This window comes from Aulostomus chinensis, chromosome 14 (assembly GCF_037954235.1).
Source record: "Aulostomus chinensis isolate RoL2024-O1b breed Wild chromosome 14, RoL_Achi_v1.0, whole genome shotgun sequence".
In the NCBI taxonomy this organism is placed as follows: domain Eukaryota; kingdom Metazoa; phylum Chordata; class Actinopteri; order Syngnathiformes; family Aulostomidae; genus Aulostomus; species Aulostomus chinensis.
The window spans coordinates 19434533-19458758 of NC_141333.1; the positions used below are offsets into that span (position 1 = coordinate 19434533).

At 40.4% G+C, this 24226-nt stretch overlaps 1 protein-coding gene across 6 annotated transcripts in view; it reads right to left on the reverse strand.

Annotated features, from left to right (window-relative positions):
* ptprfa (protein tyrosine phosphatase receptor type Fa) overlaps nucleotides 1–24226 on the reverse strand; it is a 344773-nt gene that overhangs the window by 10676 nt on the left and 309871 nt on the right. For 4 of the 6 annotated variants that reach the window (XM_086224172.1, XM_086224170.1, XM_086224169.1 and 1 more), the window contains 10 exons: nucleotides 23877–23909; nucleotides 23341–23438; nucleotides 17774–17897; nucleotides 17399–17574; nucleotides 13788–13907; nucleotides 13293–13447; nucleotides 11564–11849; nucleotides 7587–7769; nucleotides 4825–4947; nucleotides 1794–1919 (listed from right to left, as the gene is read on the reverse strand). In XM_086224172.1, the coding sequence (XP_086080298.1) occupies nucleotides 1794–1919; nucleotides 4825–4947; nucleotides 7587–7769; nucleotides 11564–11849; nucleotides 13293–13447; nucleotides 13788–13907; nucleotides 17399–17574; nucleotides 17774–17897; nucleotides 23341–23438; nucleotides 23877–23909 (1424 nt within the window). The remainder of the gene's footprint in view (nucleotides 1–1793; nucleotides 1920–4824; nucleotides 4948–7586; nucleotides 7770–11563; nucleotides 11850–13292; nucleotides 13448–13787; nucleotides 13908–17398; nucleotides 17575–17773; nucleotides 17898–23340; nucleotides 23439–23876; nucleotides 23910–24226) is intronic. The other 2 variants (XM_086224174.1, XM_086224173.1) reach the window with 1 other exon arrangement.

Here is a 24226-nt window from a genome sequence, read left to right on the forward strand (position 1 = left end):
AGCATGTATTCTATGGAGGAAACCGGCAGGGAAGGACTTGGGGAGGAGTCATACAATCTCTGATGCAGAAGTCACCGAGGCAGTGAAACAACTCTGCAGCGGCAGAGCTCCAGGGGGTGGATGAGCTCTACCCTGGGTATCTCAATGCTCTGGATGTTGTAGGGCTGTTGTGACACGTCTCTACAACATTGTGTGGACATCAGGGGCAATGCCTATGGAGTGGCAGACAGGGGTGGTGGTCCCCATCTTTAAGAAAGGGGATCAGAGAGTGTGTTCCAACTATTGGGGGATCACCTGCCTCAGGTGGAGGAGTTTAAATATGTCGGGATCTTGTTCACGAGTGAGGGTAGGACGGAGCGGGAGACTGACAGGCGGATTGGGGTGGTGTCCGTGGTCATGCGGGTGTTAAATCGATCCGTTGTGGTGAAGAGAGAGCTAAGCCAAATTGTGAAGCTCTCATTTCACCGGTCGATCTGTGCTCCAACCGTCAACTGTGGTCATGAGCTCTGGGTAATGACCGAAAGAAGGAGATTGCAAATACAAGCGGCTGAAATGAGTTTCCTCCACAAGGTGGCTGGGCTCTCCTTTAGAGATAGAGTGAGAAGCCTGAACATTTGGGAGAGGAGAGCTGCTGCTCCTCCATGTGGAGAGGAGTCAGTTGAGGTGGCATCTGGTGAGGATGCCTCTGTCGGGAGGTTTTTTTGGGCAGACCCAGGACACGCTGGAGGGATTATATCTCTTGGCTGGCCTGGGAATGCCTTGGGATTCGCCCGGAAGAGCTGGTCGAAGTGGCTGGGGAGAGGGCGGTCTGGGTGTCCTTGCTGAGATTGCTGCCCCCCCGACCCAGACCCGAATAGGCAGAGGACAGAGAAGACAAAGACAATGAAGGGTAAACAGATGTTTTGGGGACAGTTTTGCTATTAGTAGTTGGTGGCCATGGGATCCCATCAGTTCCACGGCAACTATAAAGTAGATGATTGGCTCTTTCTGATTTGAAAAGTCACAAAGAAATAATGCAGGACCAAAAAAAACCCCATCTTTTTGAGCTCAACATTCTATTTGGGAGTAAAAAATACACTTTTTGAGTGAAATAACACTCTAAGCTCTATCTATGAACTAAATCTGACATTTATTCCACTGTAATAGGCTTTAAGTGGCATTGAGAAACCATCCATCCATTTTCTTCCACTTATCCTGTTAAGGGTCGCGGGGGGGCTGGAGCCTATCCCAGCGGCTTTCGGGCGTGAGGCGGGGTTCACCCTGGATGAGTCGCCAGTCCATCACAGGGCCAACACATAGAGACAGACAAGTGAAGTGTGCTGGTCCATACTGAACCCATATTTCTTGGTTTTCCCAGGTAAGATGCATGAAGGAATGTTATATTTTTTAGTGAAGCAATCTCTAGTAAACTTCCAAACCATGTACACAGGAGCTTTAGAAAACCGATGACATTTCCACCTGACTTGACTTCTGACGGATTTAGTCTCCTTTATACGTTTTTTTTTTCAAATTTAAGCTTCATCAATTGTTCATGAGCTGAAATCTGTGCCCAGTGAAGCCAGTGCATGATCAAAACCTTTTTACTGTAAACACACAAATACTAAACATGCAAATGGAAGGGAATCTCTCAATGTGGTGGATATGCCCCTCTTCCAGCAAAAAAGGCACTTTGTTACAAAAATAGATCCCTGAGTGGTGTCTATGTACTTTCCAATTAATGCAAGCTGAGCTGGCACCGTCTTCCTGGTGCTGCATCACGCAACAAAGGCAAAGCTTCAGTGAGGGGAACCTACCCTGGCGTCTGTCACTTTGAACTCTCTCAGGATGTACTGAGGCATGTTGTACTCAGCCATAGGGTCCACAACAAAGTATTGGTATCGTGCAGAGCGCTCAGCAGGCCAGTACTGATGGCACTTTTCCTACAGAATGGAGAGAGGAGATGCAACACAGTGCGTGTTTGTTCAGGGTAAATGAAGAGTTTACAAAGCCTCAAAATTTTTCTGTTTTGCCTGAAGCAGGATTTTGAGACCAAAAAAACAGGAAACTTATTAAGACAGTAAAAACGAGGCAAATTAGAAGTTATTTAATACAAAAGAAACCCCCTGGTGTTGAGTAAAAGCTGGATTAACCTTTTAGGGATGCCAATGGCAAACATGTTTAGTTGAGCCCCTGGTGACGAAGCTCTAATCCTGCCCTCTCTGCACTCCTCTATATAAGCACCATGTTTCCTCAAAAAAACAAAAAAAACCCCAACAAAAAACACTCAACATAGTGAACAAAACAAGGCAGCTTCATTATTTTTTCCAGAAAATATCCAACAATCAGACATGCAAACTGCCTGGCTCCAGTGTTTTGTAGGTTGGTTATGGGAATGGTGGGTTGGTTTGTGGTCATTACAATTTATTTTGGTGAGCCCAATCTAATCGAAATTAGTTAAGGTCTTTAAACCACATTTTCACACAGGGCCCGTTCAAGGACGTGCTGGGCCCCTCATTTAGCCCAGAAAGAAGACCTGCGGGGGCCCTCTAGGTGTGGCGGTGAGCGCATTTTGGGTAATTTTAGGTGCAAATCACTGTCAATGGGTCATGTTAATAACACCTTCCTTAAAAATAAGTATAAGCATTTTACCATTGTGCTGAATCACAACAAGACCTAGCCCACGTGACATTCACACTATATTGCCAACTACTGCTATAGTATTTAACCTTACTTTGTTACCAAATAATTTGCATAATAAATGCATGCATGGCCTCTTAGGGGTAATTTTTAGCCATTTTTAATGTGCTTTAAGTTTCTACCGTGCCCACCTGCCATGTTGGGTCCTCACTACCACAACACTTTGGAAGAGGTCTGTTAATTTTGCACATTTGGCAGCATCTTGCTGGAGCATTTTTTTACGTTAATGTAATCTTTTCTGCGTCACCCATTTCTTTCTCACCTGTCTTCTTTCTTTTTGACATTTTTTGTCCTCGCTATCCATCACATTCGTGCCACAAAAAAAGCTGACTGAGATTGATTGGAATGAAAGAGAAATGAAACCAATTGAGCCAAATAGCCAATCAGATTTCAGCAAAATTAGGTCATTCTCATGCTGTGCATATTGCTTGTTTTGTGACATTATTATGTAGGCTGCTACAGTGCTACCTTGATAAAAGATAATTGTGTATACTGGAAATTATATAGGCCCATTAAAAAAAACAAAACACTTTTTTTTCTCTGCGGCCCAGCCGGCCTGGGCTGGACCGGCAGTTTTGGAATTGTCCCAATTTTCCCAATGGCCAGCACGTCCCTGGGCCCATTTTGGATAACTTTACAGCCACAAAGTAGAGCCCATCGCTAATTTCCAGAGATCACTTGATACAGTTTCACAAAAATAAGTTATATTTACATGTGATTGTTAGAGGGTGCATATTGAGACATAGCCTAGTATTAATTAAAAGACACTGTACTTTATTAAAAAAAAACAATTAAAAAATAAAAGTATAAACAATTAAAGATAAACAATAAAGAAAAGAAAGAATACACAATTTCAAACACCAACCTTTCAGAAATACTTCACCTAAAAAGTGTAAGTACTCACAAATAGTTGTCTTGAGCTCTTCCCATGTATTTAGTTTGAAGCTAATGATGCCTCATGTACATCGGCTAATAACATCAACAAAGCTCTCCAAAAATATCTGTTTCCAAACTCTAAAGGTCATCATCTGGAGTTAATCTTTATTTTCTTTATCTAGTCATATATTCAGTAATAAACAAATGTATTGGTTTGAACTAAGAAACAAACTATACTTGTGATTCACTGTAAACAAGTCAAAGTGAATTGGTTCAGCAATATACAAGAGCTGGTTGGTGCTGCCATGAGCGAGGGCCAATCTAGAAGTGTAATATTTTGAGTTTGTTTTTAGCTTAAATCAAAGTGTTTGTTCCAAGAGACATTGGAAACAAATATTTTTGAACATTTTTGCTGTTGTTAGCCATCAGTCACCATTAGCTTCAAGCTAAATATGCTGTAAATGGCTGCCTCTTTTCTGCATTCTGGAGTCACAAAGAAGTAATAAAGGGGGAAAAAGTACTTGTAAGATCAAGACACCTATTTGTGAGTACTTGAAAGGCAAATTACAGTTTTTGGGTGAAGTATTACTATTAACAGTTACCATTTCCACGTCAGTGTAAGGGAAGCAGAGATGCCTTTGGTTTGAGTACCGTAGTGATTGACAGAATGTGTGCAAGGGATACCTAGTTAAAGTTTTTGGGGGAAGATTTTGTCTTAAAAGGACAACAAAGAATTTGGACATAGACAAATGGTGTAATATCATCCTTTTCAGATTTCCTAACTACAGTAGGCCATGATCTGTGAGAGCAGAGTAGGGGACATACAATAATTAAATGGTGTATAAAAAGCACCAATGAGTGTTCTCACTAAAGGCACAGTCAAGAATGTGTAGTGGGACTACTGACATCATCACAATATGACATTTCAAGTACTAGAACCCACTTGACAAATATGATTCATGAGTGCACATTGAAGTATAATTTCCATTTAAGATATCAGACATAGCTGGGGTGGTAACATATCATATGCCACCAAAATTAAATAATTCATATAAGTGGAAAGAAAGTAAACCAAACATGTGATGGTTCAAATGTTGAATGCCACACGCCAAATAGTTTTTGTGCCTTTTCCGCCAGGGAAACTTGGCAACATCTATTTGCTAAAGTGACACATTACAAAAAAATGTGCTTCTCTACGCCGATGTGGTAGTAATGTACTGTAATATGTTTGGCATATTATATAAAATGACATGACAAGGTATGATGCATTACCCGCCCCATCTCTCGAAGTTTGGTGAGCATGACTACAATAGTAGAGTTGTGTTCCCACAGCATTCTCCAGAAGTCCTCTGTGGTCTCAGCTAATGGGCCTTGGGTGGCCATGTATGCTTTCTGCTGCCTGCAAATTGGAACAGATACATGGCTGTGTTTACTCCTCAGGGTTCTGGCAACAGCACTGCAATTTAGTTTCTATTTCAAGTTTCTTCCTCTTCAGCTCTAATAGGTCTGGTCCAGAATTTCATTCTGCTATAATAAAAATAGCTGGTGGATGAATGATGATGTAGTGGTAAATAATGTCATAAAAAGTTGTGTCAAAGAACTGTTGCATAATTTATTTAATACAGTTTGCTACTATTACATTAGTAGACATGTCTGGCTGGCTTTTTCAAAGCCCAAAGCAGAAATCTGCTGGCAGGCAGGCCCTGTAGCTGTTCTCCTTAAACTCTTAGTCTTACCAGTCTGATTGATACCAAATAACTTAATTGAGGTTCACACGTACCCAAATGTGATAAAAAAGATGATAGGGATGTTCAAGTTGCACAAGATAATTTTACCTCCTAAAAAATGTAATAGTAATAGTAGAAATATATCTCAACTGCATGCAAAACTTCATTATCAGCTTCCAATACTTTTTCCTTTGCGTCATTGTGAATGCTATTGCTTAATTGCAGATACTAAAATGCAAATTATTCTCACAGAATAATATTTAGGGGCTATTTTCCCTTATTCTCCTCAGATTTCCCCAAATTGCATACTTTTAATACACATTGTTCAGTCCAGCAGGGGAGTCTGCTGCAATTATATTGCAGCAATAAATAGATTCCTCTCAAGTATTGAATCTTAAGGTAAGGGAAAGTCGGCTGTTGTTAATGTTTTCACTGATATCAAAATGTTTAGCTTGAGAACAGAACGTGGTTGAAAGTGCTGTTAAAACGACAGCTCCAAATGCAGCTGCTCAGCTCAGCTCTGGGCCACTCGCTGTCGCAGTAACAGAACACAGCCACCAGGGATCAGTGTTGACGCAAGCAGCGTTGGACACGTGCCTGCACGCAGGTCTTCTAATGTGTGCCAGTGCAGAACACACAGTGAGAATTGCTGTTATCTGTACACATCAGTGCTCTATTATTTGTGTGTGCCAGTGATGGCTGGAGGCACTGTTGATTTTGCTTCTGTGTGCTGCTCTGAGCTTTACCTCTCTGCAACAGGCACTGCAACTATTTTTTTTCTATAATAATACAACAACCAAATATTAACTTGGGAAAGCTTCTGTATTCATTCAGAATGAGAGCTGCCCTAGGACCTCTGCCACTGCACCTGCTTTCCCGGCAAACCTCTGTTGAATGATGACAGGACCAGTAGCTACTGTGTGTCTGTCACATCCTGAATGTGGGGCTGAGTTAATCTGACATTGGATGTGAAAGGCTGAACAAATTGTTTACTGAAAAAATATAATTTTTCTTTAACCACCTGACCAAGGCAAGGCTTTATTTTCGTGTAGTTTTCAATACTTTATGATTTCCCTTTCTGGTCTGTGGCACTCCCACAAGCTCTCTTGGTTCCTGTTGAAAACATAAATCTTTAAAAATAACAACTCAAAAAAACGAATGAGCATTTACAGCAGCAGTTAAGTGTAGGATTGATTCAAAATAAAGTCAATTCATTTATTTTGCTTCATAATACACCTTCCAGTTGAGACAAACTTTTTGGTTCACCTTCAACATATTGTCAGAATTCCTATGAAATGAACATACCAGATCATTCAGGTGTGTTCCCTTCCAGTTTGATCAGTAATCATGCAAACCCTGCAGTAGTAAACCAGAGTGCTGTCAAAAGATAACTGTGGCTTAATCAGCGCTTTGGTTGTAATCTTTTCTAATGTACAGGTAATGATATTATAAGAGTGTTGTATGCTGCAGACAGGTACAGAGAAGAATAACTACAGCTTACATATCCAGGGGTCATTTGATACCTTCAGTCATCATCATAATCGTGTATATCTCTCTTCAACTTAATTCTAATTCACTCTGCACACACTAAAGACTGAATTTGGAGCTGGAGCTCCCCGTACGTACTGTATCTTAATCCACTCATAATTACTACAACAGGAATTAGACAGGAATTATAGAACACCCCTGCCTCCTTGCCTGTCCTCGCCTTGGTCGGAGGACCCAGGGGATGTCATTAGTTTCTGGCTGCTAAGAACAGGATACACCCACCCCCTCTGAGAGTCAATGTCTATATTCATTCGACATAGTGTTAACTCTGCTAGTATATTGAAAAAATATATTTAATTTGCTTCAACTTTTTGACAAAAGATATGTCCCTCTTTTATGGTAAAGCTAATAATCTGTCAAGACTACATTGGTCTGTAACAGTTTTCATTTATGCAGCTGTACTAAATCTGCAATGACACTTGTTTTTACTATGGCAAGAGTAGTTTTGTAACAGTATTGGCATGATCAGCCCATTTCTCTGACTTGTCACCTTTCTCAAACAGACTTTCTGTTTACAAGAAGGAGAAACAGGAGAGAATGAGCAGATCTCTCAATATAACGGACAGTATTTGTTTTGATAACTGTCACAACCAAAGGATGGGAGACAAAGACAGTTCATTTGAGCCTGTAATTTACTGGTGTCAGAGAAAAGGTCTTCTTCCATGCTCATTAGAGAGACCAAGCAGTAGAATCACCATCCCTGCCAGACTATCCACGTTATTTCTCTCTCTATTCCTGCCATGCTATGATGACATAGACTTGCCTGTATCCATCGATAAAGCTGGCGTTGATGTAGTCTGAGCCCTCCACCCCTCTGATTGGCTGGAGACACACACGGGTGGACTCAAAAGGCATGATGTTCACCAGGCGGTTCTTGAATTTGTTACACGGGATGTTGGCACTGATGAATCTTGAGGTATGTGCTTTAGAGTTGGCCAGTTTCTGAAAAGACAAGATGGAGGACACCTCTGTTTCTGATGCTGCTTGGTCCAAAGGTGCCTGCAAAATGACTTTAAAACTACACCTGCTGTCTCCACTGTTTGTCCCTAGTTCTTTTAAGTGTTAATATCACCAGTAGAGTGGGGTGTGTGAGCAATATTGTTAGAGGGCATGGAGATCTAACACATATAGATGCATCAAAATGCTACACTTTGAGTCGATCCTCTTTGTTCTCTGACTTCAAATAAAAGCCTGACACTAAACCATGTTAACACTCAAACTAAAGACACTGAAAAGGCAAATCAAAGCCACGTGCACAAGCCTGTGCCAATGTGTCTCAAACTGAGGAGGTTACAATTTTAAAACTAAGATCCAAAATTGAGAGCGGAGTCTTGTTTTTTAGCAGAGAGGTTGCTGCCTCCATTGCTGACATGTCGTAATGTGATTCTTCTGCCTTGCAAGGGCAAGAGTCAATTTGAGACGTGCTAAAGAATTCTGCAGTGAGCTGAGGAGCCAGACCTTATCATTCTCTGTGCAAATTTACAGCCGTTGTGCTTACTTGAACAAGCAGCATAATTTGGGTGTGGTGTGCACTCCACCCATACCCCCACCCACAAGTGGGGACTAGTTACATCATTGCAGGATCCCTCAGAGCAGTGAGAGCAGCTGAGGACGGTGGTGCTGCAGCAGCTCATCCTCCATTAAACCACAGAACCCAGTAGTACCTTATCTTGAGACTGTCAGACCTCCAGTTTGTGTCGACTCTCTTCTCCTTCACTTCATCACTCTTTCCCTCTGCATTTCCTGCCCTCTCCACTTTCTTCCATCTGTCATCTGGAGCTCAGAAATTAAGCTCTCACAACTAATGCTCTTCCTTTGAGAAGGAATGTGTGAGTTACAAGGGGTCAAGGGGAAATTCCTCCCCCGGCTCCTGTTGTATAAGACATAAAATGGAGGCTCTGAAAAGATAAATCATTAAATTCCTGCAATTTACAACATAGATTTGTTTTCATTGTTTGGCTATGATGAGTTTACATTGATGTTATTGAGATATTGGTACTGTGTCAGTAGTAAAATCAAGTCATATTGAAATTTCTGTATTCCTCTCTAATTCTGGTGATCTTAGATTACACAGTGGAAAAGACATTCAGAACGAGCCATAAAGTGCCAAATTTTGGCACTGATGTCTTATCTCTGCATCAACCTTGCACTATTTTCCCATCCCATTTCAGTGGGGCATTTTGGACCTGAGAAGACCACTGATACTTTAAAACTGAATAAAAAACAGACAATTCAACAACAGTGATCATTAAGTTTACTTGCAAATTTTGTTGTAGGAGCATCCATGTTTTTTTTAAAAACTGATTTGAAAAAGACATCCATCCATCCATTTTCTTGCGCTTATCCTCTTAAGGGTTGGGGGGGGGGGGGGCTGGAGCCTATCTCAGCAGCTTTCAGGTGTGAGGCGGGGTTCATCCTGGACAGGTCACCAGTCCATCCCAGGACCAACACATAGAGACAGACAACCATTCACACTCACAGTCACACCTACGGTCAATTCAGAGTATCAATCAGCCTCGTCCCCTCTTGATGTCTTTGGACTGTGGGAGGAAGCTGGAGTACCAGAGAGAACCCACGCAGGAACAGGGAGAACATGCAGACTCCACACAGAACGCCACCATGCTGGAGCTGGGGCTCAAACCCTTAACCTTCTTGCTGTGAGGCGACAGTGCGAACCACTGCACCGCCGTGCAGCCTGCCCCAAAAATAATTCCTAATTTTTCTGTATGTAAAATACATTGTGGGACAGTGTTCATTAAAATAAATAAAAGTTGACGCTTTTTTTTTTGGCTTTGTGATTTTTTTCTCTAATAATCGAATTAAAATATTTTAGAGATCATTAGAGGGGGAACTGCCCATTTTGTTTACTTTGACATTTCTTAGACCCTCAGATCTGTCTTGTAACCCTTTGACAATACTGAACCCAAGGATGGGAATTAATTTATCCACTGATATCACATCAGACATTTTTTTTTTGGAGAGTAACATTTTATGATAACCAACTTCTCTAAAATGACAAATAATAAAATAATAAAACTGACCCTAGATCAAAGACGCAGAAATTTTCTTTGTTCACATTGCAACCAATGGCTTAACTGGATCCTCTAAGGGAAACCACAAAAGAGCTCCATCCAAAAATAAAAAGCAATATATTAGTTTTGCCTATTCTATTTTTTTCTGAGGGAACAGAATGCCATTAAAGAAATACTGAGCAATACATTAGTTCTCTCAAATGTAGAGTTAATGATTCAGTATAAGCCCACTGTCTGGTCAGACACTGTGGTCAATAACTACAGTTTGCAGCGGAAGCTGATATATCCTGATGGGTAGCCCCCCCCCATGAAGGTAATTCTCCCACAACCCTGAGCTCAGTTGCATACAGTGGATCACATATTGTCAGTAAACGTCATCCTCAAATGTATCTATCCTAGGGCTGCTTTAAAAAGTATAAAATCACGTTAAGAGTTTCTCTAGGCTGTTGCGTGGCCTTTAATGTCTCAATGTTCATCCATAACTATTTAAGAATTGCTGCATTGTTGTCACCATTTTCACCAAAAAATCTAACGGAACCCATAGCAGTCTCTTAAAATTAAAATCGTTTGTAGAATGTAAGGCACAAAATACACTGTGTCTGTACACAAAGCATAACATTAGTGTGGCGTCAGTCGTTGGAGTTGATAATAATTGTTATCAGCTGGAGCAGCTGCAGTTACCACATTAAACTTGATTTATAGTTGTGTGTTTGGTCCATGCTATCATCTCTTCAGACTACTACCAGCTCAGAGCGGAGGAAGCGATGATGTGGAAAAAAGCAAGAGGACTTTTAGGAGGAAATGTGATGTTACAAGGTGGTTCAGCCACACCCTCACCTCAAAGTAAGTGAAAAAAAATTCAGGATCATATTTCAAAATTTACATCTCAAATCTGTGTGAAAGGTGAAAAAATAATAGGAGAAACTAGTACCAGGTTTTGAATGGGTGTGTATGTGAAAACCAGCTCTGGGCCATCTGGCTGAGCTGCCTCATGGGTGTTGGGGGGGGGGGGGGGCTGGGACACTGTTTCGTGTGTTTTTTTACTGTTTTTAGTGCTGCTAATGTGTTGCTCTGCTGAGCAAACATAATAGGGTCTTCGCCTGAAGTACCTTCAGGCTCAGGCCCTAATTATTGGTTGTAGAAATGTGACACTCTCTCTCTCTCTCTCTCTCTCTCTCTCTCTCTCTCTCGCCAGCGTGAGATCAGTTGTGCAGGGCTTCTGTCTGTTATGAATCACCTCCACCACGCTGCCAGATCTTAGACTCTGATACCCAGTCAGTCGAGTTTATGCCTCTCTGATTCATGCCTTGTATTTAGTTACACTGCTATCTCTCATCTCCTGCCTCTGTCTCAGTCCAGCCAAACCTGCAACACTCTCTGGATCCATCTTTACACATCCTGTAACTCTACACTCACTCTGCCTCGTCTGCTCACAACCCTGCCTTGCTCTGCTTAATCCTCCGGTTCATGGTTCAGCACCTGCTTGCCCACTCATCAATTTGTCCAAGTATTATAATACATTTCTGTTTCTGAATACCTCCCTCAGTTTCTGTGTTCTGCATTTGGGTACAAATTCTGTTGTCCTGTGTAACAAAAACCTTTGTTACCCAGCAGTCACAAATGATTTTTTTTTTTTACTTCTGCACCATAACTTTGCCCTGTAGCTGATTACAATGGAGAATGATAAAAAAGAAAGTTATGTACCTTAAACTCCAGTTCCATGGCAGTGACAGTCTCTCCCAGAGGAATCTGGGAGAGCTTCTGGATGTGGGCATATAAATTGCGGGCAGGGACTTCTGTGTTGCCACATGTAGCAGCTTCCAGCAGCGCCTCGTGGATGAAGATGTACTGATCCTCTGTCTGCACCATGTAGTTCCTCTGGGCTCGCATACACGTTACATGGCCATAAATGTCCACAGACTTCTCATGTTTCATTCTCTCAAGCATGGCTTCAATCACGATGAAGCAGCCTGTCCGACCCACACCAGCACTGGAGGAGGAAAACAGGCTATCACTTAAGGTTACAGACAATTAAGAAGGTATAGGTATATCAAATTTTAGCATGATTTAAAGGAAATGCACGTGGATGAAAATATTGAATCACTGGAAACTACAGACACACCTCACAGATATTGCACAGCGAGGTAAGAGCTAATGCTCAGCACCCCACAGGAGAAGGGATGTGAAGCTCTGTTGAACAGCAGGGAGGGTGCATTCCGCCAGGAGAGAGCTGGACTCCATTTTCAGATATTTGCCACTCTCTTTCCTTTGATATGCGTGATATAAAGCTTCATTGCCAAGCTTGGTTATTAAAGATGAATCTGCTCAAGGATTTTTTTAGTAGTTCTTTATTTCATTTGGCAAAATATAGCCCTTCTCCAACATGCTTTTTTCTTTAATGACTTTACTGGAAAGAATTAATTTTATTCTGCAACTCAACCAGAGCAGATTTGCATAATTCAATTTTTTTTAAATAACAACTCTCATTTATCTTTTACTATCCCTTTAAACACCCCCTCAGTTCATCGTCTGTCTGTAACAAGCTGTCTCCCTAAAAACCCACTTTCTTCTGACTGGCCAATATCTCAGGCAGAGTCCCTATGCTGTGTGTCTTGGGCAGATGGCTGCATCAGACATCTGCGAGGAGCTGACACCAGCTCAACAAAAGCATACCAAACTTGATTTAAAACCTCGCAGCTGTATGCCTCCACCAACCAGTCCATTCGCCATTTAAATATGCATTTCTCCAGACATTTAATGCTACCACTACTACCACTACAACAACTGACTCTGAATCAGTGAGTTTTGATGAATTTTCTTTGGTATGTCATTCGATAGTGGTGCAGGAATGAATCCTAAAATGAAAACAAGTCCAGGAAAAAAGTGAGCATTGTTAAAATCTGCTTCCCTCATCTCAAAGTCAGTGGGAATTTTGAGTGGGTTTTCAATCAATGCCTGAAGTAAGGTCAGTGCTTCACACCAACGTATGACAATTTAATATTGTGTTTGAAAGAATAACACATATCAGTAAATACAAATCATAAAAGCATCTGTGTTTCCTTAAAAACAACTGTTGCCAACAAGTGGCAAAATAAGGCAACTCTGCTTGATAGGTAAAGTGTGAAAACTGGTCATTGCAAGTCAAGAACAGTCTCTGTCCAACAACCAATCTTTTAGCCAATTTCGAAGATAAGATGATATAAAATTACCCTGCAGAAAACAACTAACTGTCCAGCAGGACCGGACATGCGCTGTGCACAGCTTTGATGTGGAGGCCATCTTTTATCTGCTCTGCTTTGGTGTTTCTCCTCTCCTGATATGGTCAGCCCTCCATATGATTTCCATCTGGAATCTGTGTCAGTGATTCCCTATCATGCACCAGCATAACCACTAGATAAAGTTGCCATGACTGTTGGATTGTCCGTCTCTTTACCTGCAATGGACCACCATGGGCCCGGCATCTGGAGGGTTACAGGCCTTGATCCTGCGTAGAAAGGCCAGTGTTGGGGTGGGATATTCAGGCACTCCATGGTCAGGCCAGGCCATAAACTGGAACTGTCGAACCTCTCTCTTCTCACTTGAGCCATTCTGCACATACATTAATATACATGTGTCTTTATTATGTGGTCATTAAAACAACAGAGTTATTGTCTTAATTTTCTGTTCAAAATTGAGCAAATGTGTGCAGTGCTGTGGACAGCTACATACTGACCCTAACACTGAACCTTAATCAGACTTTAGCCATGAAATTCACATTCAACAACTCAAAAGCCCATTAATAAAAATCTATAAACGTTGTTGAAACTAAATGATCAAGGTCAGAATCTAGTGACAAAATGAGATGAGAACTGTAAATGCAGATTTCTGCTACCCATGATTGTCTTTCTTTCGTCATATTTCATCTCTCATAATAATGAATGGTTCTCACCTTATAGAGAGCAAAGGTGCGTACACTGTAGGTGGCCAGCTCCACAGTGTCCAACATGGTAACCTGAATCATCCCATATGTCTCCGTACCCCGACTGGGCCAGTACTGGTCACACTTCACCTGCATGCAAACACACAAAAATTTGCTTTCACAAACAACATTGCTGCTTTTCTATCTACACAGAACAACTAATGACAACAAAGACAAAGCCATACCAAGAAATATTCTACATAGTGTGGCTGTTTTATGGCTAAGCAATCTATGACTAACTTTAGCCTGGCAACAAGTGTGAGCTTCATAAGACTGTAGCAGTTTCTGCAGTTTTCCATTGTCATTATTTAGCATGAAGCTTTTCAAATAATAGCAGGTTAATTTCATATTGTACAGACCCTATGGATCAGAGCCAGAGACATAATTCTGCTCTTTTTCTCCCTTGGTGAAGGAAGGATAAACTAGGAGGATGATCCTGGAGGACATGGAACATACATTCGGACATCAGTGCTGACTTAAGGGGACTGGTGGCTTCAGAATGCCAGGCTGCAGGAGCCTGTGGTAACAGATGGAGAGAATTATGCTTCATGGACTAGGTTGGGGGTTCTTTGTGAGGCCAGTGACTGAGCACACAGTCCTTTTGGCCACCTGGTTGAGACTCATTCAGCTCATGTCACTAGGACACAATGTGAACTTGAGGTCAGAGACATCACACAAGAGGAAAACAACACCACTGGTCATTTAAGAGAATAACAGCAACCTATATGTAGATTTCATGGCAAGCTCTCAAGTCCTTGTGTAGTCTAGATCTTATCCCTCTCCAGTCCATCTCAGGACCAACACATATTGACAGACAACCAGTCACACTCACAGCCACGCCTACGGTCAATTTAGAGTATCAATCAGCCTTGTCCCCTCTTTATGTCTTTGAACTGTGGGAGGAAGCTGGAGTACCAGAGAGAACCCACGCAGGCACAGGGAGAACATGGAGACTCACACAGAAAGATCCCGTGCCTGAGCTCAAACCCGGAACCTTCTTTTTTAACACACAAATATTTAAGATTGGACCATTAAACTGAACTGAACTGAGCTTCTGTGTTTCATACTACAATGAGTCATGGGGCAAAGTGGTAAGAGCAGGGATTGTGTAGTTTATGTCACCCTTTTACATAATTAAACATGGCAACGAGTGAACAAAGATGAACAGATGACAAGACAGGAAGGGGAACCATGACCAACTGGCTCCTAGAAGGCTGAAGTAGGTACATAAGCAATTTAATGTCTCTAAGATCGACGCTGTCTACACGTATTCTCCTGAAAGGATATTCAAAGGAAAATTTTGTTGATTTTATCAGGGAGGAAAAAATTACTTTCAAAAAAGTAATCTCTTTGAAATGTAAATTAATGGGAAATCCACTGACTGGCTGCTTTGTTTCCTGATATTACAGATTAAACAATGAGATAACTATGTAGTAATAAATCATTTGTCCCAATTCAGTGCAGGACAGATTGGCAGAAACCAGCCAGATTTACATTTAAGTTGAAGTAGGTATCTATGGTACATTAATCCTTCTGTAGTTCCAAAAATTATACTTAATGAAGACAATATTTCAACTGGATTGATGATTTTTCCCTATATCTGATCTACATAGAGGGTGTCACATAGAAAAATACTAATATTGTTGATATAATAATGCTGAGGAGGGACAATGTGCATTTTTTTATTGATAATTTTCTGTTTTTTAAGAGCACCTGTTAGAACTTGAAAGGAAAAAAAAAAACTGTTTTTAGGTAGAGTGTTGCATCAATACCTGGTCTAAAAACCTAAACCTAGCTAACCTAAATTTAGCTTTATCCTAAGTATGGTTTTGTTAGTCAGAGGGCACTGATGGTGACACTCAAACTTACAAATGAGCCAGGGTCATAACATTACACTGTTCACTGCCACAGTGAAAGTCTGAAGTTTAGATATTCAACTTCATGTGAAACTAATAGCATTGTTATTCTTCCCCAATTAATACAACCCTAACTTCAGATGCACTGATTTGAATGGACATGAACTGCAGTTAGTGAAACCCTCGTATAAACTTGTGTTTGGGTACCAGCAGCAGCCACGACCTCACCCAAAGGTTAAAGAGCACCACATATTTTTTTGAAGCAGAGACAGGTATTATTGGCTCAGGCAGAGAACTGATGGTATCTGTCAGAAATAATAATGGCACGCAGCTGTTGTACTCAGCCCTGCCCTTTGGTTGTGGAGTTATTAAGAGTGTAAAGGAGGGACGCCATCATCACTCACAGGAATGCTGGAGCTGCTCTGCTGGCTGGCTCTCTTACGCCATGTGACTGGCTGTAAATGCCTAATAGCTCATGTCCAGCATCAGCGTGCAGCTGTAACAGGGCCAGACTCATCTGTACTCCTGCAACTACATCCTCATATATACACTACATACAGAACCTAGGTTCATGGAGGGGATCCTGTAATATTTTTGGTGCTACTTTTTTCATTGAATATCGTGAGCAGTCGTGGGAGTAACTGTACATGACAATATTGCATGTACATTTATAGCATTTCTTGTGCTTTTCTGGTTCACCACTCACACACAGGAGTAGGAGGGAGGGTCCAGACACACTGATAGAAGGTTGTGAAACTCAGATTGGAAGGTTCCCACATGATTTTTAAAAAAAACCCCAATCACTCAATACACTTTTGCAAAAAACGCCCAGCACTGAGCGTCCTCCCACATGATTCATTGATGGCAGAAGGAGCTGTGCAGTGTACCAACTTGTAAATACTTTGGTACATTTGATACAATTCATTTTGGAAAAGTTCTAGAAATTTCTTTCACAAATACCTAAGTATTGGAGTATGTGCAGTTCAGTTAGGACATGCTGAGAGAAAATTATTTTGGTTAGTATTAGTTTACCTTGATATACATTTATGTTGTGAAGAAGCAAATAGCTTTTGTAACTGATTTTGGATAAATGTACAGTGGTACATTATAACATTACATTTTTATGTTTAAACTGATATTTCAGGGAATGTATGTTCATAATTGTCACTTAAAGGTGTGTAAATGTCTTGGAAATATAAGTATAAACCCGAATTTAATATTTTGAGGTGGCTGAAAAACAATGAAGTGGCACATTATCTATGAATTTCAACTGGTATGGACCTTGTTTCCTGAGAAATACAAAAATGCTAAATATAATGCTGCTGATGAGAAGAAAAAAAAATTGTATTCACTATTTTCATTTTTTTAAGAGCACCTTATTGTCTCAGTTTGAAATCTCTAAACCTCAGAGCACCTGACTCCCATGAATATGTTAATTTGTTCAAAATCCAAACAAACAATAACACTGAAAAAACATTATTTCAGCAAATACAATTGAAAGTCGGTGTTCCTAGTCAGGGATAGCAATATCATCAGTGTTGAGAAATCTCCTTTTGTTTTGTTGTTGTTATGACAACCAAGACGTGTTATTGTTGTTGTTGTTTTTTGCATCATTTAACATTATAGATTTCCCCCCTTTTCAGCCTTTGGTGACTCTATCGTAATAAAGACACTGTAAGCCAAGGTTATTGCCATCATAACCGCATGGTATATTCATTCCCTCACCCGTGACTTTTCCTCTAGGCGGGTCATCATGATGATAGTGCAGGTCCTCTGTTCCCACACCAGCCTCCAGAAGTCACTCAAAGTCTCTGGCAGTGGCCCCTGTGTAGCGATGTAAGCATTCTGCTTTCTGTAGCCGTCAATGTAGTTGGCATTGATGTAGTCACTACCAGGAACTCCTGCAGAAAGGAATGCATTACAGTGAGCTACAGGAAAGAAAAAAAACTAAAATAGGAGAAGGAGGGCCTCTGCCTAAAATATGATGAAAACAAATAAAAAGTAAAATAACCCTGTTTTAAATCCTCTTGGTGGTTAAAGTAAAAAAAAAAAGTAAGAACTTACAGCATATAAAGTCCCCTTTCTTATTTGCAAACTCACCATCGACAGGTGTGAGGACGACCCTGGAATGGTCATAGGCGATAACATTTGCATAGCGATTCTTTGGCTTGTTGACCTCCAGGTTGGAGTGCTCCCAAGTGAACTGCTGTCCTGGATCAATAGACTGACACGTAGCAGAGGAAGAGGAAGAGGAGACCAAGAGAGAGTGAAAGTGGGAAAGAAAAAGCAGCTCAATGTTTATAATAGTTATTTACTTCTGTAGTTTAAGGATGTCAGTCTGAGCGAAGAATCCAGTTCAATAAATGAGACACAGAAACTAAATCAGCATCCCTCCTCCAACCTCCTGTTCAATAATATGAAAACCCCTGGATCAAACGCCATAAAATCCTTCTAAGACCCCCATCTATCAGCTCTCAGCCTCAACAAAGAGCTGGTTTGGTAATAAATGGAAACTTTTGGGGTAAGTTTGAGGGCAAAATCCTGGGATGTTTCTGCAGTATAAAGCTGTAATCTATGTTTCTAATCTATGTTGAGAACTTACTGTAACTCCTCTTGTGATATTTTGATCCTTTGTTTTTATGTTTCTGAAGCTATCATTCTGATGTTTCAGCCTGACTTTTAGTAGCACAATTCCAAAGGCCTGAACAAACTGAGCAAAAGCTGCAAAAAAAAACATCACTTCAGTGACATTTTTCAAAACAACTTGGCATGTTGAGGCGTCGGGACACTCTGAATGCTTTTGATGTGAAATATGGAGGCATTTTATGGTATTATAAATTTGGTCACCATTCACTTTTTTGAGATTAAGAGCTTCACTTGACCTTCTATCAGCCTGAGGGTGAGTACATAGAGACTGAATTTCAATTTTGGGGTGAGCTAGCCTTTAAGTTGGTGTACTTTGGATGGGTACTTAGCAGTGAAATGCTATATTTTATGGATACACAGAAAGTGGAAAAATTCCATTCCTGTCTTTTTCGTTGTTGTGTTGCTGACAAGTGTGTCAGATGTTTCCCTAAGGGTCTCATCTACATTGTTAGAGAAAGGTTTGTGTATTGTATGAAGACAAGACAGCATACATATAATTTGCATGTCAATCTTCAGGATCCAATTCAAAGAAGCATGACATTGTGACAGATAATGACAAATGCATTTGTAAATGGTGTTTTCTACTTAGCGTGACTTTTCTGGGATCAATAAGTGCAGCATACGAGATGAAGACTCAAGTCTATCAGGTGATGGCTGAGTGTGGGCATGAGGCTTTTTAATATGCTGTCTGATGACTTGTCTCTATTGATTGTTGACTGTGAAGATGGAGCAGGTTTAGCTGAATAATGACATGCTGAAGATTATTATTCATAATCGACCTTTCATGCTCTGACTACTTATCTGACATCATCTGGAAAATAAACACACACACGGACACATACTGTACAGGCGAATGAAGCGGCAGCAAGAACTCTTAACATCCTGCTGCTTTTCTTCCTGCCTGGCTGGGTGGCTGTGCAGTCCCCCCACGCTTCAAATGATAATACTGACAATGGAGAAAAAGGTTGAATGCACATCTTATTTAACAGCCTGTTAGGTAAGGTTTCCACAAAACTGCACTGACAAACCACTTACATTACCACTAATGTGATTGGCCGACATGTAAATTAGTTACTGAGCATGTCGGTGTAATCACACTTACGCCGCGGTTCCACCCCAGAAAAACAAAGCAGGTAAACACAGAGCAACAGCCAGGCGTGAAGCATGTGGGTTTGTGGAAAATAGAGCCAGGCTTAGACTCTGCACCAGCTGTTATGTTCAGTGCATCAGAATAACATTTCATTTATTCTCAATTCATGTACTGAAGCCCTTATTGGCTTTGAATAGGTTGTGTCTAACATTACATTTTACTGACTGATAGGATTGCAATAGTAGAGACATGTATTACCACCACCAAGTCGGTCATATTTTGGTGCTGTTTGTCTATAGGACTAATAAATCTTTACCTGGCAATTTTTCACTGAATTTGATGGAGTGTTTTGGACAGATCTGTTTAATAAAGTCAAAAACTGCATTTTCAAATATTGGCTAATATATACAGTGCTAAACAAATTTATTAGACTGCTGTGCTGCAGGACACAGGAAGACAGTGCAGAAGTGGAGAAACTGATTTAGGCAGACCAGGGGCCCAGTGCAAAAAGATCTGTATGACTACAGCTGTATTTGCAAAAAAGACAGTCGTTAAAAAAATGGGTTTCTGTTTCATAAATCTGAGTCATAACATTCACACATCCACTCTAACAATTGGCCATAATTGAAGGCCGACACACTGCCAATAGCTCATTTCCATATGAGTTGGTTGTTAATGTTCATTCATTCTTTAGACATGGCTATGAAAAAAAACCAGCAGACACAGAGCACTATCACGTTCAAGTGTGAAAGTGAAACAATTTTGAAGAAGACGAGAGGCGCGCTATGTTATATGGTGGTCCTGTCAACAAAATGAATTCTGCACAGTGGGAAAAAGTGACAGAGTACATGCATTTTTCATCAAAATTTTTTTAGAATGTGTCTTTTGCACAAAGGCTCAGATCATCCAAGAGATCATGAAATGTCTCATTTTTGCACCCATTTTGTCCATGAACCTAATGTCACTTTTCAGAATAATGCTCAGCCTTGTGATGCTCAGTCGTTCAAATAGTTTCTGGAAACTGAAATCTTGTTCCTTAGTGGCCTCTCTATTCAGCACACCTAGACCCTACTGAACATCTGTTTATGTCAGTATTTTACTGTAATATGCATTAACTCCCACAGTACTTGTTAAAGAACGGCACAGCATTCCATGAGACTCATTCAAAGATCTCATCCATTCTACTGTACGTGAAGGAGAAACACTGCATTAAGAAATGCAAATGGTGGTATACAATTTTGAGTAAGAGCACTGAATGCTTACCCTCATCTCTCACTGATTGTTGAGGGTATGCTGGTAGACATTTTAAAGTTAGCTCTGTATTTTTTTTTTTGTATATTGTTGTTTTCCCATGTACCTGTAGCATAAACAAGAACATAAACTGGCTTATTTATTCAAGATCTGTTGTATGTTTTGCTCATGGACAATATGATATGAAATTCCTGTCTCAAAAATAAACAGAACTGTGAATAGAAAAGCTAGGTATGTAGTGGAATATGATTTTTGTGTGATTTACCGCTATTATGAAACAAGAAAAATTCCCAAATGGATAAAATTTTTTATCTTAATGTAAAAAAACCAAAAAAAACATTAAAGACACTAAATCTGAAAATGTAAAAGTTTGTATTGTCAAGCATTAAATGCTAATTTTCATTAATAATGCACTTGTTCAGGTGGTTGAGTGGTTAGAGCGCATGTCCCAAGTGCAGGTGACACAGTTCAAATCCCTGCCTGAGGTCCTTTAATGTATGTCACATCCCCTTCGCTCTCCCTTATTTCCTGTCTGATATATATATATATATATACAGTCTATATGTGTGTGTGTGTGTGTGTGTGTGGGTGTGTATATATATTATAGAATGCCCATTATTGGACAGGAGTATTAGCTGTTCCTAAACACTCTGAATATGTGTAATTTAAGATATTTCTAACTGGTCACACAGTACATTCATAACTGGAACGAGGTCAGTGCTCACCATAATATCCTCATCTCATGTTTGTCAAACACTGAAAGCTGTTAAACTTCAATCCAACTCATCACGTTTGTTGAAAAAAAAAAGTGATTTAAAAAAAAATAAAATTAAATCATACCCCCTTCCTTCTGCTGTGCATAAACAGGGCATCCATCTGTCCTGGTTTATCTTCTTGGAAATTCACCACTTTAAATGCAAATTACCTTCCTTTGTAGGACATCAAGAAGCTATAATCCATCACTGGCATTTACAGTAGGTAAAAGCAGTGGGATATTATTTGTGGAAAGAGGGCAGATAATTTATGCATGCTGAACAGCTTCTCCTTTTCTATACGAACACTGAACTTTAACGTGGTAACCGTCAGCCAGCTGCATACACAAAAAAATGATGTGTGATGTGTATATTGATGATTTTCTCAGATAAATAAAACACTAAAAAGCAGGTAAAATGCCTTTTGACTTTTTTGAAACTTCATTTGCGCCAAACTGACATCCTGATATAATGATAATAATCATCATAATAAAAAGATAATAATAATAATCATAATAATCCCCAGTATAGAGAAAGTGCAAAGGATGTATTAAAAAAACCCTGCATTTTAATGATCACTTTCCCCAAACTCTATTGGAGCTTCTCAGTATGACCTTGTCTGATATTGCAAACCCCCCAGGCAACTTAAGTTGGATCAATCTCTGCATTATCTGGGGGTGGGTAGGTAGGAAGTGTGTTCCACAGAAGTCTGTCACCCTTAATGAAACTTGTCTCGAATTGTTCTGAGCTGCCCTGCGCAACATGAAACTCTCCAATAAGTCAGGCTTTAAGTGGACAACGAACAGTCCCATAATGTCGGTTCTTCAGTCTGACAAGAAAGTAAAATGTATTAATTTTCTGATGCTAAAGTAATGTTGTCATATAAAGATAAACAGAAGAAAAAAATAGAAAAAAGTCAGTGCTGTATTTACAAAAGCTTCAATTATAATGTACTTGATTCCACTTGTGTTAAGTGCTGCTTCTGTCAGTTATTATCAAGCTGGGTGGAAATAATTCACATTCGCAAGCTTTGAAGACTTCAGCTCCTCACCAGTTACTTAGACCTGAAGAAGCCTCTTGGATGAAAACTAAAAGTTATTAAAGAATTATAAATAAGTCCAGTTGTCTATGACACTGTATTAAAGAAATTCAAACAGTATAATTTTGCTCTTAAAGATACTCATGTAATTTGGCATTTCATTTCCATAAAGTTGGGAGAGAGAGCATCTTTTTTTGAGAACATGTCCATGTTTTTCAACATGCTGACTGGCACCAAATCCACAGAATCAATCAATCAATCAAACTTTATTCATAAAGCGCTTTTCATACATATATGTAACTCAAAGTGCTGTACATAGACAAAAAATACAAACATTCCCTCAAGCCCCACCACCCACCCCAACCTTTGCATAACTTCGACAATTAAAAGCATTCCCTCAAACCCACAACCACCCCACTGTTGACCCCCCCCCCACACACACACGCACTGTTTCACTCATACACAAACATGCACGCATACATTCACTAAAATAGTGGATATTTGGCTGAGTATGAGAGGCTGGGTACAGATGGACCAGCCAAGGAAGCAAGAAAGCGGCCTCAAAGGAGCCGTCTGCACCAGGAGCAGAGCGCCACCGCTCCTGGTGTAGAGGGCTCCCCCAGAGGAAACACTGGAGGTCCTGATGATAAAAGAATACAAATTGGTAAAAATTAAAATACAAATAAATGCTAAGAACTCCAATCCAATCCACAGAAGAACTCCAATCACCAAAATCTGGGTTCATTAAGTGATATCTGATAAGCTGACAATCCCGACCCAACTAATCAGTTCTCAAACATACTGTAGGCACTTAACTAGTGTAAGCTCTTTCTTGAAGTTCCATCGTAAAACCTGGAATCTGTCTGCAGAAGAGAGTTCTGCCACGTACCTCGTACTCTTGAGAGAAGCGCAGGCTGTCATTTGCCTTGAGTCGCTCGATGTGGTCTGCCAGGTCACAGATACCAATGGGAGGATGTTCCCTCATTCCTATGGAAAGAAGTGGAGTGGTGAAAAGTCAGGTCACACACACAAACTCACACAAATACACCGATGGAAAAATCTAGCTCGAGTGCAAATGCATGGTGAAAGATTGTGGCGAGAGCTCACTCCAGGTGATATGTAGCAATGGGGAGGATACTGTGTGGTGAGCAGAGGGATGAGCTGTAGCCACACAGGTAATGTGAGTGTCAACCAGCATGCTGATTGGTTCACTAAATCCCATAAAACAGTAGGTAACTTAAGGGGCGGACCATAGGTGCATCTTAGATTCACGTTTATCTTTGAGGTGTTCACATTTGTTTGCTACATTTAAATTGGCAGACATGGACAGAAGATCAAGATCAAATGACTGAAGTCTCCAAAAGAAAGGGGAGAGAGCAGGGATGGTAGAAAAATTGGTCACACACAAAAGGTATGGGAACTAACTTGGAGTGTTCGGGCAACTGAGGGCACTGGAACCTGTGGGAAACAGACCAGGCAAAACAAATAGCACAGGGGTCAGTTAGGAAGAGTGAGAGGACAGAAAAGAACACAAAGAACAGGGAAAGGAGGTGATTGTTGGTTTTATTCTATGAACTATCCCGCCAGGAAAAAACACTCAGCTTGTCCTGAATCCTAATTCAGTTGAGGTCACTTGAATTTTTGCCATGCAACTAAATTGGTCTCAGGTCTAGGCAATATACATGCTGGCCCTGGCAGGAGAATCAATAATGCACGCTAATACACTGAGCAAAAATGGTGAAAATGGAAAACATGTCCGTAACATTAACATTGTG